The 19,261-nt window shown below is 34.8% G+C and overlaps 1 protein-coding gene across 3 annotated transcripts in view; it reads left to right on the top strand.

The window, feature by feature from the left end:
• Nucleotides 1-238: 238 nt before the first annotated feature.
• Nucleotides 239-19,261, top strand: part of LOC143244814 (uncharacterized) — a 55,888-nt gene continuing 36,865 nt past the window's right edge. For 2 of the 3 annotated variants that reach the window (XM_076490168.1, XM_076490169.1), the window contains exons 1-2: nucleotides 239-453; nucleotides 14,193-14,291. In XM_076490168.1, coding sequence (XP_076346283.1) covers nucleotides 14,288-14,291 — 4 coding nt within the window. In that variant the 5' untranslated portion in view covers nucleotides 239-453; nucleotides 14,193-14,287. The remainder of the gene's footprint in view (nucleotides 454-14,192; nucleotides 14,292-19,261) is intronic. The other variant, XM_076490170.1, reaches the window with a different exon arrangement.

The raw sequence follows: 19,261 nt of genomic DNA, 5'->3' as shown, positions 1-19,261 counted from the left end.
ATGATAGAATGTATATTATACTGAAGTTATATGTTTTTTATAAATAAATGAACTAAACTTTTAACATGTTGATTTATTATGAAAAATGAATGTTGTAGTTGTAACGTGTTACTAATAGTCAAAAATAGGACATTCTGATAGGTAAAATAAAAACGACCTTGCCCTCTAGTGGTTGAAATTCAAGATTTTTTTCAGACCAGTGCTCCTACACGTGGTTCACGGTGGTTGTATGAGACTACCTATCGTTTCTGTGGAACAACAGGGACGAGAATTCTAAGGCGCCAGAAGAAACAAGCCAAGCCACCAGAAGACCCGGAAAGTTGTCGGCATTGGCAGAAGAACATAAAGCAAGGTTTAAGAAGGTACATGAGTTCTCTTCGATCTCTCGCCAGCAAAGGTGAAGTGCAACAGAAAATATTTTCATCAGCTGTTTGAAGTCGAGGAGAGTAAAAGGTATTATGCATGAACTAAGAGAATATATGTTATTTTATTTATTAATTAATTTTATTTCGGTAACAATTTAGTTTTACAATAAACGTTATTGTTCTAATCTAATTTTACAGAAATTAACAACACAATGTCAGTACTTGTGTTTCAAAAATCAACGCCTAAAAGACTGAATATTTTTTGTAAAAACGTGAACAAGATGGTATTCGTGAAAATATTTTAAAAATATATGAACGTTTAATATAAAGTTAAACTATTTTGCTAACTAATTGAACTGTCTGGATTCATTTAAAAACATTACTTTTATAGAGTAAGTCTCTTAAAACCATTCAAGTTGCTAAATTGGGGTTCGAACTAGAGATACCAATTTTTCGCAAATTCAGTGTAGTTTTGATTTTATAACTGTTGTTTCCATTAACTATATCAAAAGACTGGAAACAAATATTCATAATTCGTGCATGTAGTAAAAAATTAGAATCAATAAATGATTTTTTTATTTGTTGTAAATCACAAAGCTAAATAAATAGGTTATGTATGCCCATCAAGGCATCGAAACTCGATTTCTAGAATTATAAACCCTCATATTAACAGCTGAACCAGTGGGAGGCTTCAAGTGAATGAGCCGTACATTTTAATAGCTCACCATTTAGCTCTCCTATTTTCGTACTGATTTTGTTTCTGCTGCATTGAGTAACATGGTATAAACATCTATAATGAGTTTGATATTTTTGCCTTTGTTACAAACAAATTTTTTTATTAACATTCAATTACATGCAAGATATTAGAAGTAATATATTACTTTTATCACACTCTAATTGATACTTTTTTCTAGTACTCGTTTGAAGTTGCTTCATGTAGCTCGACGGAAAGTTTGAGGACTTTCAGTGCTAAGACTTGAAGATTAATTCCTGTAGTGGATATAGGACAGAAAGTCTATTGTCTTGCTTTATGCTTACCAACAAAATCAAACAAACTGTATAAAATTACTTTTTTTTTTTTTAGGATACAGTGTTTGTATGGTTAAAATTTGCTCTTATTTGTTTTATTCACTTCTCAGTCTTTGAAATAATCCGAATACTTGAACGTTTACGACACGTTCCCGCAAAAAAAGTTCTTCATATCTTGAGCGGTAAGTGAGAAATTCGAGTGGCATTTATCTCTCACAATTGAAACAAACAAGTGGAGTTTAAGAATTAGCGGTGAGCTGTTTTCCCTATAGTTTATAAATTCATAATAAGAACGATTACGTACAGAAAGCATACTGGTTTGGTCTGGTTTGAATTTCGCGCTAAGCTACACGAGGGTTACCTGCGCTAGCCGCCCCTAATTTTGCAATGTAATACTAGAGGGAAGTTAGCTAGTCATTACCATCCACTGCCAAGTCTTGGGCTACTTTTTGATCAATTGTTTTATACCTTTTAAAAATATTTTACTAAATATCTTTCTCCCGTTGAAGTTAGTATTGCCCTGTAATCTTAAACTGAAAAACAACGTAATTTTCCAACAACCCCAAGCATCAGAATGAAAAAAATATGATAAAATAAACACTAAGAAATGTGCTGAGTTAGAAGTTACTACCTCTTGAGTTTAACTGTGATGTTGCTTATTATACGAGGGCTGTTCAAAAAATACGCGGACTGACGTCATAAAACAAAATGTACTTTATTTAGAAGTTACATGTCTGGGACTCCTTCAAAGTACTCTCCTCCCCAACACACACACTTATCCCAACGGTGTTTCCACTTGTTGAAACAGTTCTGGTACACTTCTTTTGTAATGTCCTCCAGCTCCTTCGTCGCATTTGCCTTAATCTCGGGAATCGTCTCAAATCTTCTTCCTTTCAAGGGTCTTTTGAGTTTGGGGAACAAGAAAAATCGCAAGGAGCAAGGTCAGGTGACTAGGGGGGATGGGGAAGAACAGTGATCGAATGTTTGGCCAAAAACTCACGAGTTCTGAGGCACACATTTAGCAGCAACGCGGTGCATCTTCAATTTTTCGGTCAAAATCTCGTAACAAGATCCAACTGATATCCCACACTCTTCAGCAAGCTTCCTGACAGTCAGACGTCGATTTGCCCGCACCAGGGTGCTGATTTTGTCGACGTGTGGGTCGTCAGTTGACGTGGAAGGACGTCCAGGACGCTCATCATCTTCAATGGACTGTCGACCATCCTTAAAACGTTCATGCCACTTGAAACATGCCGTACGCTTCATAGCAACATCACCGTAAGCCGTGTTAAGCATAGCAAAAGTTTTAGTCGCAGATTTTCCAAGTTTAACACAAAATTTCACAGCAAGTCGTTGCTCCTTCAGGTCATTCCTTCTGAAATCGCACTTCACTTAAAACCGCGTAGCTAATACACAAATGAAGATATCTGCAATCGGGAAATGGCGTCGTAATCAGCTGATCTGTGCAAACCTAGCGACACCAAGCGGATTCCCCTGGAACCAACTGGAGCTGCGCAATTCAAACAGTCCGCGTATTTTTTTTAACAGACCTCGTACCTGCCTGCAGTCTCACACAGCATAATGAGAATATTGTTCTGCTGCCAATAAAGTGATTGTTATTATAAGAGTAACATTTCAAGCATAACGTCGAGCAAAGAACAACGAGAGTTTAAGTGAGCATAGTTTTTTCATTGAAATATTGAATATTTATTTATAAGTCAAAGAAAACCATTCAAATGCATTAGGAGATACAAATGATATTTAATAATGCATATTTGTGTTCTCATACACATTGGAATAATTTTGATGCCATGATACCATTATTTTCGTTATTTCACTACTTTTATCAGAATATAACCCGAATTTACTATTAATATCTTAACAGTACTTCCACGGGCCAGAATCTAGGATTCGGGCCATATGGCAGACCCTAATATATAATATCATCCCGGAAAAACTCTTACTTTTTACGCTTGCAGGTTGAGCTAAATATCCATTCAAAGTTTTACGAAAACAAACGCAGATTTAGTGACGCTATAGGAGATTTTTGACTCCCATAGTACACAGTAATAAACTTAGTCTTAGAAGATATATGTGTGGTGTTGTGTTGTTCACTTACTCTCTCGGTCTCTTGGATAAGAGAAAGTGTGGTTTGTTGTGTTCTTGGCCAGTTGTTCGCGTTATTACTCCTTGTTTTCAGAGTAGATATGAAGAGCTTGAAGTTGGCGTCAGTTAGATAATTCTCATTACCTTCATCAATGGTATTTTACCGCTTTCAGTTCAGCTCGATTTTCGCAATGCTGGATACATCGTACTGTATGCTCTAGTTGAAACCCAAACTTCAATCAACGCAAGTGCCATCTAGCTATTTCAAAAGCTTGTTCTTCAGTCTTCAATCTCTTTAACGTCATCACGAGTCTCTCTTTCAGTTTTGTGAATGCCATCGACTATCATAGCAGTGAAAGTATAACTTTTCTCTGAATAAATTTCTTTAGCAGAGCTTGTTGCACATCGTTGGCAGGTGAGAATGGTTTTGTATCAGATTTCTTACAAATAGTTTCCGATCATGTTCAAAAGAACATTTGGATTTCCTGGAAGTAATATGTGCACAGAATTCTTAACACAGTCATCCAGAATGCAAACAAGCAATTACTCTTGTCAAGGGCACCAAAGCTTGTTGACTTCTGTTGAGCTTCATCATTTGACAAGTTTGATGTCGCTGTAGATTCGATACCAAAAAACAGTCGAATTGAACAGACATCATCCCCACACTATGTTGGACTATTACAACACCTTACTTTCACACGTCAGTTCTTGGATGATCTGTATCATTTCTTCGGTGTCACGATATCCAAGGAATCCTCTGAAGTATAGCTAGACATTTCATCTTAATCACTCTCTGATGGAATATTGTAATTAATCCTTTTTCTTTTTTCTTTCTTCGTGCCTTTAATTTGTTTTGCGGCTCTTTCCCACCTGTCATTTTGACTTCTGGATCTAAACCGTTGCATCCACACTGACATTGAAGGCATTTTCCACAAGTACCGCGCATTCTCACTCACCAGTTACAAGCTATTTTATTCTTTTCCTGTATTAACTTTATTTTATCATGAAAAGATCAGCAAGTACGTTAACTCCCTGAATATCAGAAGTATGTTTTGAGACCACTCATAGATCCGATTTTCACAAAGTGTGCGGTAATCGCCTGCTTTTTATCCAGTTAGGTTTTGGTAAGTGTTAACCAATAAACAAATGAATCGGAATGATGTGAAAAATTAGGTTTGGAAAAATTCTTGGTGCCCGGCCCGTGGAAGTATTGTTAAAATCAGAAAAAAAATAAATGAGAGTGTAAGAAACTAAACGTTTGTAGAGAAAAATGGCAGAAAGAGTATTGAAATTATCGTAAAAGTGAAAAATTATGCTTTAAAGAGCTCAAGTATCATCAAAACTGCTTATGTACTTTGATATCATTATTATCATAGCTTTATAAAATATTTCAGAAATATTGCTGCTCTTAGTCGCACTGTAAGAAAACTTAGTTCAGCCACCATTAAAATTTCATATATTGGCACTACTGTTTATGTCAGCCAAGATTAACTACTATTAGATTTAATAATATACTATTGAAACAATGTTAAACTCACTGAATAACACTTCTTACTGAAATGTAGCTAAGATACTGCAGTTTGTTATTAAACACAAAATTACACAAAGGACTAGCTGTGCTATGCCCACTACGGGTATTGAAACCTAGTTTCTAATAAACATACCACGGTGTTCATGGGGGGACGTGTAGTTAATACATCAACACCACTTCCAACTATAAAGAATTAATTTTACTTCTATACCATGTTAAAAAAGGAAACATAAAGCGTTTTGACTGAGTAATTTACACGCATACACAAAGAGGTTCAAGAGAGTTAGGCCGAACCTCTTATTTTTGTGATGTTTGTTTTTGTTTGTTTTTCTTATAGCAAAGCCACATCAGGCTATCTGCTCAGCCCACCGAGGGGGGAATATTTGGAGGTCAGTGAAAGAGGAATGGTTCCTCGCTCTCCACCTTCTTCCCCAACTCAACCGTGTGGGCACACAATTTATGACCACATGCCAGGGTCATACAATTAATAGGAAGGACACTATACGGATCCTAGGCCATAGAAGTATAGTACCACGCATACCCACATAGCTGTTGGGTTTGACCCCACTCTTTTGTGATGTAAAAGATGCGTGTGCAGGTATAGTGCAGGTGCTTATACTATTTAACATTTTTACATAGTCGACAATCTTCTGACGAAGCATTAGCATTTTTTATCTAAAATAGCCGCATACAATGCTTTTTTGTTGACACTAAGTAATCGGAAATCCGAAAACGCGTTGACGCTGTCAAAGGCCTGATCCTTTACAGTAGGTGTTTGTGACTTGCTGGCGATAAATTTCAGCTGTAAACAAACTGTACTTGTTTCAACATAATATTTTAAAGCAAGTCAAACGTAAAAAACAACTAATGTTTGTTACATTGTTGGTTACTACAGTTGTATCACAGCTTTAAATAATTATTTCTTGCAATTACTGTTGAGTTACTTTAGAATACAATTGACTTTTGATCTCACAAATTCTAATTCCCTTTCAAACATTCTGCATATGGGCCTGATTCATGTTTCAGAAGGGTATGTTTATTATTAATATTTATTTAAAATGGTGAATATAACTAAAGTTAACAATATTAATATTTTTGTATTTGTTCAATATTGTTTCAACTAATCTCGCATGAAACTATTCTACACAACTCATTGATTTAAACCCAACTTGTTTTGTAGATATCAATGGGTGCATCTGAACAATAAGAGTTTGATGTTTCAAATTTTAATTTATTCAGAGCTGTTTTCTCATATTCTTACAATGTATGATATATCACTTAATTACACCTGAAATAATGGAAACTGTAATGTTATTTTAAAGCTTATATATTAACGTCTTTTAAAAATGCTCCTTTGTATAGTAAAACTAAACTAGACTTAAGACAATCATTACTATTCCTACTAAATTATCTTTTTTCATTTTTAAGAATGGGACAAATAACCTTATTTTTGCAGGATGTTCGGGTTATCAGCTTTCTTTAATTGTATTTTAAATAATACAACTGAAGAAAAGCAATATTATTTAATAATTCAGAAAAGGCTTTAATGTCTCCCGACGCTAATCAAGCAATCATTTTACCTCTTAATTTTTGGTCTGGCATGTTCAGGTGGTTAGAGCGCTCAACTCGTAACCTTACGTTGCAGCTGGTATGATCTTATCTGAAACTAAATATTAAGTAAGGATTTCTTTGTAAATAAAGATACCTAAGACAGACACATTTATTAGAGCTTATAAAAATGGAATTTAATTTTACTGCAAGTATATCGCTTTAATTATTGTGGATTATCTCTTCATAAACATTAATTAAGGGGTAAGGTATGTCTTTGGAGTTAGCAGTCGACGAAAGAGACCTATTTGTTTCTGTGAACTTTATGATTTAGATAATTGATCATTTTTAATGTAATGACAGTATGTTACAAAGTAATCACTATCTGAATAAAACAGTGTAAAACAATATACACTTCGTAATGAACTTATGATGAATTGCTAGTTTCAATGTATCTTATACAATACATATACTACTTATTCACATGAGTTTAGTCACATAGTTTGTTCACGTATCTTAACAAATAAACTATTTTGAATTTTGTTGTTGTTTCCAAACAACAAAAAATATTAACAAAATATAAAGACATATTGGAATATTATAGCTCTTACAAATATATATATATTTAATAACGCCATTTTTTGAAGAATATAGTAATGCACGTTTTACAACATATAACACAATACACATGTAAGACTAAAAATTAGATACGTTGGTACACAGAACGAACACGATATATCTAAAAATAAATATATCAAAACAGCATAAACTATAGATGATCTATATATCACGTAGCGAAATATTTTTTTATATATAAAAGATAATATACTGATTTCTCGATCTCCTACGGTTTTAATTAAACAAAATACTAAGTTTCGAGAAATTGTGTCATGTACATTATCCACAGGAGGCTAGTAAGTGAAACACTTGAGAACATTTAAATGTATTAGTTAATGCAAGACAGAAGCTCTTGATTCATACAGAAAAGCGTTTACATATTAAAATATCATTCCCTTATATCATATGAGAACTGGGATGCTAGTAAGTGACTAAGTGTGTGTTGAAATTAAACTGTAAAGGTAGCGAAGTGGAATATTCAATTTGTTTTGACGTTCATAAGCCTAAAAACAGCGTATTTCGTGTCACTTAGAGAGAATAATGGGAGCGTTAGAATTGTGGATTGTTTGGTTGTTTTTGAATTTCGCACAAACCTACTCGAGGGCTATCTGTGCTAGCCGTCCCTAATTTAGCAGTGTAAGACTAGAGGGAAGACAGCTAGTCATCACCACCTACCGCCAACTCTTGAGCTACTCTTTTACCAACGAATAGTGGGATTGACCGTCACATTATAACGCCCCCACGGCTAAAAGGGCGAGCATGTTTGGCGCGATGAGGATGCGAACCCTCGACCCTCAGATTACGAGTCGCACGTCTCAACACGCTTGGCCATGCCGGGCCTTAGAATTGTGGAACGAAGAATGTTACATATATATATTAAATACTGTTATATAAGTAACTTACTGATAAAGCTCAGGACAATTGCTATCTTAACTTTATATCCGGATTCAGCAAAAGTATTCTTCAGAACACACAAACAAATGTTTTATTAATATAATGACATCATAGCACAAGTTACCAGTGGTGTGAGAATTTGTTTATTTGTAATCAAACATAAAGCTACACAATGACCTATCTCTACTCTGCCCATCACTAGTATTGAAACCCAGTTTCTATTGTTATAAGTCCACAGGCATACTGCTGTGCTACTGGAAAGCTGGTGTGAGAGGTAATAATAATTAATATTCAATGACTTCTTCAAAACCCGAATATCATATTTATGAGTTTTTTATATCTTCTATAAGTCTCCAGTTTTTCTTTAGATTAAATCTTGTACTAAAGCTGTAAGGTTCTGTCATTTACTGTAATATCTGCATGTAACTTGTTTAAGTATACTCTTTGAGTTAAGATAATTTTTTTCAAAATATAATTTTTATCGTTAATATTCGTTTCAATTGAAATCACATAAACTAAATTCAATGCGAATCCCATTAAAACTAGAAATATTTCTCGTTATTTTAGTGTCTGACAAAAATAGTTTATCTATCTCTTAACTTTTGAACTTGACAGATTGTAGGACCAGTTTTGTAAGCAAAACAATCAGGTTATTAAGATAAAAGTAGAAAATTTCAAGTTTTAATTATACGTATTATCTTTCTGTGTAGTTTTGAGTAAACCCCAACTTAGTCAAAATATCCATAATGGACACTATATAGTTAATTCTATTTTAGGCTAAGAAATGTTAGAAAAGTCTAAATAAAATCTTCATGCAATTGAACTCTTCCGCTTTATCCTTGTTATGTTTTTCCAACTGAAAATACCTTTTCATATTTTGAAGCATGACAATAATTACAGATCTGGTGAAATGTTTCTATTAATCGCATTGATAATGATTCAGCTATGTGAAACAAGGATTTATTAAGTTTTAGAATTTTTGTGTTTCTAACATTTTATCAAATCAAACAGTCGTCATATATATTAAAAATTCACCAAATGAAAATTAAGTTGTATATATCAAACACATCCTACTTTTTAGTTTGTAATATACGTATATTGTGGCCAGTTAATAAGAATATAAAATCATATCGCATTACTTAACTTTTAATTGCGTAGCAGTTACTACTTTAATGTCATGATAAAATCCGGTGTGGGCTTGGCCCAAATAGCGCTAGTGTAGCTTGATGTTTGTTGACTTTTTTTAGTTCTTATGACATTCCAATATATTAGGTCTTCTTCCATATTTACTTAACTCTTGTTACTTTAGTCGATCGCGAGGTTTATGGTGTAATGGTCCAGTAAGTAAAAGTCAGGGGTACCCTGCGGCCAAACCCACACCTGTCTGAAGTGAATCGGTCATTACCCGGTTAATGAAGCATTCTTTATGCGACTGAAGCCTGTCTAGTTTTCTAACCACGTACTTCTTTCTTAATCCTATATGCAACTAGCGAGCATAGGTCATTCTCTGAAATAAAATGTAGTATTGGAAAGGTATTAAGGTATTTCTCTGTCCCCCACGCACACATAGAAGCAAAACCCGGAAACAAAGGTTAAAAGGTACCTTGATATATACAAAACAAGAAGTTATAATTTTAACCTTATACGCCTCTTTTCAAAACTTATAATTTTGGTTGATGCTTTGGTAATTTCTAAAACAATTTTAGTGTCACAACTTTTCGCACACTAATTCACGTGCAGTACTCAGGTGTGGCGCTGATTTATGTATCTAGCAGGGGAGTAAACGTCATAACTTCTTTAGATCTAACGTTTAATAGTCTTGAGGTAAGTAATAGAAAGCCTTTGTGTGTGTCACAAACCTGTATCTTTAAATACAATTTACTAACCTCAATGTTTGCATATTTATTATGTGACTATCGTAACGAGAAATGGTTACATGTAAATATGGACAACTCATGAGTTTTAAATTTCAAGCTGACCATCTTATTTGTAAAATAAAAACCAAGTCTTTAGTCGATACCATTTTCATCCAAGAGCTATTGAACATGAATTCTTGCAGAATTTTTATCTTCAGTTTTAAATAACACACCAGAAAGTTTGGGACAAGATGGTGTCTATTAATTAATCTCGGTTTTTCCATCCTTTAAGCTGAACTAAACTAAACAAATGAAACAAAAAACTTTTAACGCCAACTCTTATCATTCATATACTGTAATATATTTACTGTTAAACATTTATTTTAATATCAAAGTTTGTTCCAGTTTAGTATATATTTAGAATGCATGTAACGTATATTGTTAAATATGTATTGCAAAAGTCCCACCTGTCCTCTAACTTTGAAGAAGATTCTAGAGTGTAAGAATTAATAATGTATATACTACGTAGATACCAGTTTGTTGGCCTAACCGAATTTTTTAGATTTTCGCTTAATGCAGTGGTTCCCAAACAGGGGTGCGAGATAGCGTTCCAAGGGATGCGAGATAACATTTCAGTTTTTTTTTGTTTATATTAAGGGTACTCTCCTATATATTCAAAAATTACGTTCGATTTTTATTTCTTATTTTTCTTGTTACAGACGTAGCTTTTTATTTTGTTACGATAAACTGTCGTTTCTACCGTCACCGGCGCAGACCGAAATCTTAATGTACAACTGTAAACAAACAACACACGAAACGTAAACGTGACCTAAATACTCGGCACAACTAATTATGTTACGGTCGTGAACGCCGTCTTAAAGTGTCTATTAATTATTTATGTTATGTACTCACGTGATCGTGACTCGAGAAACTTCCAAAAGTATCCAGATTTAATCGATGACGTCATGTGATGTATATTCGAGAATGTTCTAGAAAGTTCTGCAGAGCATATAAACACATGCGTGATGCTATGCTAGTCAGTTCATTGTTGATTCTGTGTTCGTGCAAAAAAATTCATTATGTCAAAAAAAAGGAAATGGAATAATGATTATGTGAAGTTTGGTTTTACTTGCACCGGAACAACTGAGGATCTGCAAAAACCCCAGTGCATGCTTTGTGACGCTATCCTTTCAACCGCAAATTTGAAGCCATTTAAGCTGCAGGAACACTTCAACAACCGGCATGGTGGAACAGATGTTGCAGGCCATGATATTGAATCGTTGAAAGGTAGAAGGGCCCGTTTTGATTCTCGAGCAACCCCTCCAAAATTAGGTTTTATATCTGCTGACAAACCACTGCTGACGGCTTCATACCACGTGGCGTATAAAATAGCTAAATCAAAGAAGCTCCATAAAATTGCAGAAGAGATGATAAAACCGTATGCATTAGAAATGGCAACAATTGTTCTGGGAAAAAAGCCTCAAACAAGCTTAAATTAGTGCCATTATCAAATAATGTTGTTCAAAACCGAATTGGTGATTTGAGTTCGGAAATTTTGGATCAAGTTATCGCAGATATCAGGGCTAGTCCTTTGAAAATCTCTCTCCAATTGGACGAAATAACTAATGTTGCAAATTGCAATCAACTCATCACACTAGTGAGGTATGTCCATGATGGTGCCATAATGGAAGATTTCCTGCTCTGTGAAGATCTGAAAACAACCACAAAAGGGAAAGATGTCTTCCAGTGTGTAAAGGACTTCTTTGCGAAACATGATTTAGATATCCAAATTATTGGTTCTGTGTGTACCGACGGTACCCCTGAAATTGTAGCAAAAGGAAAATATTTGTACGAATTTCATTAACAACTGTTACATATGTTTTAATTCTCCGTCTTTTTCAATGGAAAGGATGTAAAATGTTATATATAGCACTGTGAAAAATGTTTTCGTTTCTGTGGAGAGCAACATTCTTTATATTCCATAATAATATAATAGCTAGATTGTTTTCTGAATATTTGTCAACGCTGAACAAAGGCTATCTGCGCTACCCTTCCTGTATTACAAACTAAAAGATTAAAGAATGAGCAGCTAGTTTATACCACCCACCTAAACAAACTGTTGTGCTATTCTTAGTATATTTATTTTTTTACTCGAGAAAAGATGCTTCAAACACGACTTGTTTCAGGCAAACAAACGTCAATTTGCCAAGCAGTACTTAATGTTATAAGCATCAAACTGTTTGAAAGAATCTAGCACTTGTTCTGAATGGGCTTTGTCTTTTTTTATTATTATTTAAACAGCACTTATTACTGGAAGATAAATGTTTTCATCATTTAATTTTTCAATTATTTTAGTTGCAGGTATTAAAATTCTTGTATCGCTTATGTTCGGAAGATAATCACATTCAACTTAATAAAGCGAAGAACAATGTGATGGAACAAATGATATTATTTGTTCGCAGCTCTTGCGGGAGAGGTGGGGAGGAACCTTAGAATGCACTATTCAGTAGGTTGTGTTGACCTCTTACAACACCTAGAAGGGTGATTAAACTACCCCTCTAATCAATTTCGCTGATAAGAGAATATCCCCAAGATTGTGTTATCTCTTGTAAAGATTTAAATACAAAATCAACTAAGTATTGTTTATTGTTGGTAATTTTAAAGGAGATGAAAAAAGCAAATACTTGCTGGTTTGTGTTAGGTAATTACAACTCATATTGGAGAGGCAATAAACAAATATTCACTAGATTGTAATAGTTTTCTATGACTCCTCAACAAAAAATTAAAAAAGTAACAATTTACTGGTATCAGCTGTTTGTATACTTCCTAAGGAGTGGATAAACTTACAGCTGTTAATTATGTTGTATTAGATATCGGCAACTAGTACAAAAAATTAAGAATCATACATTAACTTTTAGAAGAACACTTACAAATAATTAGATTTTATTAGCTACTCACAACTTATATTGGTTAAGTTACAGATATAATTAGATACTATTTTCTACTTACGACTTGTGTCACAAAAGATTCAGGAACATATATTCAGTTAAGAGAGAGAGATTATATTAAAGGCGTTGATTAGTTTATATTCACTTGATTCTATTAACTATGAATGGTACTGAAAGAGAATAAAAATCTAAACATAATATAATACATTTTATTTTTAATCTAAGATTTAAAGTAGACACTACTTCGTCCTCTTAATTACAGTATGTTTTATTATCTAAAATAAAAATGAAAAGGTAATTCGTTTACGTCGCGGGTTCGCGCCCGCGTCGCGCCAAACATGCTCGCCCACCCAGCCGTGTGGACGTTATAACGTTATGGTCAATCCCACTATTCGTTGGCAAAAGAGTAGCCCAAGAGTTGGCGGTGGGTGGTGATGACTAGCTGCCTTCCCTCTAGTCTTACACTGCTAAATTAGGGACGGCTCGGTTCAGTGGGCTAACAACCTACTCACTTAAATACTTGTTGAAGAATCCGCAAGCGATTGCGGCCCAATGTTCCTAGTTGGAATCTAATGGTGATAACTAACTAAATAAATAAATACGATGATCATGTACATGTAAGGGAACACTTGCCCTTCCCTGAAAAACGAGCAACATAAAATTTTCTTTATTCATTAGCATATGTATATTAATTTTATATTCAATTCACAATTTAATACTACTTTACCCCTCCTTGGAAACATTTCTGCGGACGTCCATTACAACTATCTATTACTTACACGTCTTAAACAAATAAAATTATATTCAGAACTGCAGCCCCCCTGCTAGTACAGCGGTATGTCTCCGGATTTACAACGCTAAAATCAGGGGTTCGATTCTCCTCGGTGGGCTGAGCAGATAGCCGTTGTGGCTTTGCTAAAAGAAAAACAAACAGAACTGCAGTGTGTTAATAGAAAGATTATAGTTTACATTACTTTCATGTCTTAGTAATAAAGCGAAAACTGTGTGGATATTTTTGTAGCATGTTGGTTCAGAGGTGACGGTCTCCATTATTACACATTTTAGTGAAACAGAGAAAACAGTGTGAAGAGATTTACAGAATGTTAAGAGTAGAGTGACATTTTCTATTAGTTAAACGTCTCAGTAAAATAGGCAAAAGTGTGAGAAGACCTGTAGCTTATTGATAGAGAGGTAATATCTTTCATTATTACCTTTCGTAATAAAATAGACAAAATTTTGTAGTAACTTGAAGAGTGTTAATAAACAAATAACAGTTTTCTTTATTTACATATCTTAGCAAAAGAGACAAAACTGTGTAGAGACTTGAAGCGTGTTAATGGGAGATGACAGTTTCCATTACTATACGTGTAGCGATTCTTGCACAGTGAATTAATGGGTAGGTGATAGTTTATATTGAATATATGTCTTTATTGATTTTATTTAATTTGTTAAAGCATGTTTCTATTACGTTTCTATGAGTTTTCGAGGTTACTTTTATTCCTTTGTTAAATATTCTAATATTACCATTTGATACTGATATGTATTTCAGCGGGTAAAATATAGAATTATGCCATTAAAACTAAGTTACGGTATAAACGTCGAATGTCAAGGATACTGAAATGCTTAAGGCGCTCGACTTGTAGTCCGAGGGTCGCGAGTTCGAATTCCCGTCACACTAAACATGCTAGCCCTTTCAGCCGAGGGGGCGTTATTATGCGACGGTTAATTCCACTATTCGTTGATAAAAGAGTAGTCCAAGAGTTCCCTCTACTCTTACACTGCTTAATTAAGGATGGCTAGAGCGGATAGCACTCGTTTAGCTTTGCGCGAAATTTAAAAAACCAAAAAACAAACGATACTGAAATACAAGTATCTTCGTATTTTTTGAAAAGCAATGAACATACTTCTGTAACTCAGTGTAAGCAAGTTTGAAAAGAGTATTCTTGTTGGTGAAAAAAAGGTTTATCAAGTAAGGTTTATCACACCTTAAATGCATAAAAGTATGACAAAGTTTGAAGCACTCATCCTACATCCGCAAAGTAACACGCTTTATGACGTGAAAAATAATGGTAGCGTTATGGAAATGAAAAGGTACTGCCAGTGCTTACAAGACGTCGAAAATCGTTCCAGCAGATTCCTCAACCTTCCTTGTGTATTTATGACTTTTGTGAAAAAACACACCCCGGAGCAATACTATGGAAAATATTGGTTATCTTTTTTTTTTAATTTTCAAAAGGTAGTCTATTAGGATTTACTTGTGAAGTTAAACCATTTTCGTAATCCGTATATTATTAAGTTCGCCATCTTTATATTCCCACACAAGACCACAAAATATCGATCCATAATATATTCATATTCCTACAAAATTAAAAAGCCGTTCTAAACGAGCACTGATCTTCATTCTGTGAGAATTAAGCTATCCATTCTGAATCTTACGTTTGTGTAGTTTGCATCTGGCAAGATAGACTCTTAAGAGAAGTTTATTAAATACACACACACATGTATATATACATTGAAAGTCGAACACGAGTAGGAAAAAGTTATTTTCTGGCAACAACTGGTTTAATAATTAGAAATGTAATCATTTTAAAATTTATACTGAACACTGTACTTATGCTGAAACTCCAAAATAGAGATAGTTATTTGAACCCAAGTGGTCATTATACATACGATATCTAGGCGTTTTATTTATCACTATTCAAGGATGTCTTTTTGGCTCCCATCTTAACCTAACGGCAATAACACATTTACACTTAATACTTGTAGCTACGATATCTATTGTTGGATTAAGCAAACAATAACTGCTGGAAAGTAGAACTGAGTTTTTAATTGTAAAAGTATGCACATTTCACATTTAGTTATTACTGAGTGAGTAGCTTTTCAACTAGCTTCCAATTTCATATTCTTCAAGATCCTTATTCCACGTCCATAATTACTATAATAAGCAGATAAGATTCAAATGATATCTGTTAACTACTGATGACCACCCATCACATAAATTGTAAGTTCATCATCTTCTTTGCTGGCACTTTTCATAACAGTTTTCCAAGAACTTCATTTTCCACTTTACTTTCTCTATTGCAACTTAGTCACGATTTTTTCACCAAAGCCGGTTATTTTCCAAAAGGCTTCTACCCAATAATTTGTGTGACGTCACGTCTAGCTTGTTGTGAGCTGCTTTAACTTGTTTAGGTGCAAAGCTCTCTGCGTCCTGTCTACCGCGAGGAATCAAACCTTGTAAAGTTAATACTAACCAAACGGGAGACAGCTATTTAAATAGTTTTAAATAATATGCTATTTTTAAGTTTTGAAATTTCACATCTTTATAACCCAGGAAACTAATTTTTTACTGACAAATACACATGAACAATTTAGTCATTTTTTTCTATAAATGTTAGTATATTAGGAAAAAGTTTGAAATTTCTATATTGCAGAGATTTAAAAAACACAAAGACGTAGTTTTGGGTTGATAAGAAAGTGAAATATACCAACTGAACAATACAATTTTAGATTTTGTTTATTTTCAATTCAAGTAAACGTAATTATATACAGTGTTGTGCAAAAGTGTTAGGACAAGGTAAAAAATTATACTTCAGACTACTTTAAAAAAGTAATAGAAGGTAAGTCACATGTGAAACATAATATCACTACAACAGAAACTCAGTGGAAGTGTTTGAGCTCAGCAAACAGTTAACATTTATGTCCCTTCTTTGGCTGTAATAACTACAGACAGGCTTTCAGGCATTGTTGAAACAAATTTGATCAAAGTGTCCTTTTGAGATTTTATTCCAAATGCCTTTAATTACAGTCCTATAAAGTTTTTGTTTGGAAGTAACTTTTCATTTGTCGAGTTTGTCCTATCACGTTCCAGATCTGTTCAATTCGATCGAAATCGAGACTCTGTGTGGGGCATTGCATCATTTGAATGACAACAACAACTTTGTTAGCTAAGTAATTTCTGCATAGGTTTAATGAACGTTTGAGGTCGTTATCTTTTAGGTAATAGAATCCTTTACAATTAATAACGCAAATCACTGGGTATACCATAAAGTATCAATATCTGATGGTATGGTGCTGGTCCTTTATTATATCTATATTCAAATGCCTTCTTTCCCCTCAGCAGAAAACACTCCAAACCATCATTCAGTCTTGCCAATGCTTCATGGTAGGTGCTATACTTTGAGGTAAATTTTCATCTTTCTTTCGCTGAACATAAAACCTACACTTTGAAAAAAAAATCTGACTTGGACTCATCTGTCCATAAAAGGCTTTTCTAATCATCAACAGTCCAGTTTTGTACTTTTTAGCAAATTTCAGTCTTGATAATATTTGTAGATGGAAGTAGAGGTTTTCAAATTGCTACATGAACAAATAGTATTCTTGATACTATAGATCTAAAAACGTTTTTTGTCATTTAGTATATGGTTGTTTGCTTTATTCTTGAAATAAGTGGAAGACTTCCTTCTATCTTTGCGTCGGCATGACCATGTGGTTTGGGCACTCGACTCGTAATCTGAGGGTCACGGGTTCGAAATCCCGTCACACCAAACATTCTCACCCTTTCAGCTATGGGAGCATTATAATGTTACTGTCAATTCCACTATTCTTCTGTTTTTAAGGCTGCGTAAACGAAGATACTTAAAATCATTATTATAGGATTTCGGTGTTCTGCCTCTTCCTTTCTTATTTTTAAATTTATCTGTCTCGGTCTCACAATCTAGAATGTAATCGACAATGTTTAAGGAGCGTTTCAAGTCTGCAGAAGTTTGTCGAAAAGTCTAACCAGCATCACGTAAAGCTTTTGTGCAAACCCTATGCTCTATTGCCAATACTCTACGCTTTTGGAGCTGTGGTATGACAAGAAAACTTAATATGTAGTGTTAAACACTATTTTTATTAAGGTATTCTTTTGGAGTGCTATTAAATTGATGTCTTCTATCATATACTGGTACCATATATGATACCAGTATCCATGTGTTAGCTCTTTGCTGGCTACTTTCTATATGATTAAGACACTACATGAGACCACAGTTATTTCAGACCCTAAATTTGATCAGTATGTTCATTCAAGCAGAACCTTTGTGATATACCCTCGGTACAAATATATGGAAATTCTAAAGAATTATAAGTATTCTCGCCCTGGCTCATTCAACTATCAGTAGGGGTCAGTGAGGCATTACCGTAAAGTTGAAATTTACATTCTGTAATGCATGGAAGAATTAACCACAAAATTAAAAGAGTGACAAAATATTCTCATGTCCTAGCATTTTTGCAAAGTATTGTATATATGCTTAAAATACTACAGCTAAGTTGAATACACACTACATGGCCAAAAGTTTGTGGACACCCGACCATCGCACCCATATGTGCATCTCATTCCAAAACCATGGGCATTAATATGGAGATGGTCCCTCTTTGTTGCTATAATAGGCTTTACTCTTCTGGGAAGGCTTTTCACTAGATGTTTAACATGGCTGCGGGGATTCGTTCCTATTCGGCCACAAGAGCATTAGTGAAGTTGGTCGAGAAGGTCTGGCTCGCAGTCAACGTTTCAATTCGATGGGGTTGAAGTCAGGGCTCTGTGCAGGCCAGTCAAGTTCTTCCACACCAACCTCGGCAAATCATGTCTTTATGAACATCGCTTTGTGCACGGGGGCGTTTTTATGCCGAAAGAAAAAGGACCTTCCCAAAACTGTTCCACAAAGTTGGAAGCACAAAATTCTCTAGAACGTCATTGTATGTTGTAGCATTAAGATTTCCCTTCACTGGAACTAAAGAGCCTAGCCCACACAATGAGAAACAGCCCCAGACCATTATTCTTCCTCCACAGAACTTTACAACTGGCACTACTCATTCAGACATGTAGCGTTCTCCTGGTGTCTGCCAAACCCACATTCGTCTTTAGACTGCTAGATAGTGAAACGTGATTCATTATCCCAGAAAATGTGTTTCCACTGCTCCAGAGTCCAATGGTGGTGTGCTTTACACCACTCCTGTTGACGCTTGGCATTATGCATGGTGATCTTAGGCTAGTGTGTGGATGCTCGGCCATGGAAAGTTATTGCATGAAACTCCCGATGAAGAGTTCTTGTGCTGACGTTGCTTCCAGAGGTAGTGAGTGTTGCAATTGTGAACAGACTATTTTTACGCGCTATGCGCTTCAGCACTCGGCGGTCCTGTTCTGTGAGCTCGTGTGGCCTGTCGCTTGGTGGTTGAGCTATTGTTGCTCCTCGGCGTTTCCACTTAACAGTAACAGCACTTACAGTTGATCGGAGCAGCTCTAGCATGGCAGAAATCTGACGAAATGTTAGCAATGAGTATGGCTGAAATAGTCGAACCTACTCATTAGAAGGGGTGTCCACATAC

This window comes from Tachypleus tridentatus, chromosome 2 (genome assembly GCF_004210375.1).
Source record: "Tachypleus tridentatus isolate NWPU-2018 chromosome 2, ASM421037v1, whole genome shotgun sequence".
NCBI lineage: Eukaryota > Metazoa > Arthropoda > Merostomata > Xiphosura > Limulidae > Tachypleus > Tachypleus tridentatus.
Note: the sequence above shows the minus strand (reverse complement) of the source record. Positions and strands in the feature narration are given on the sequence as shown.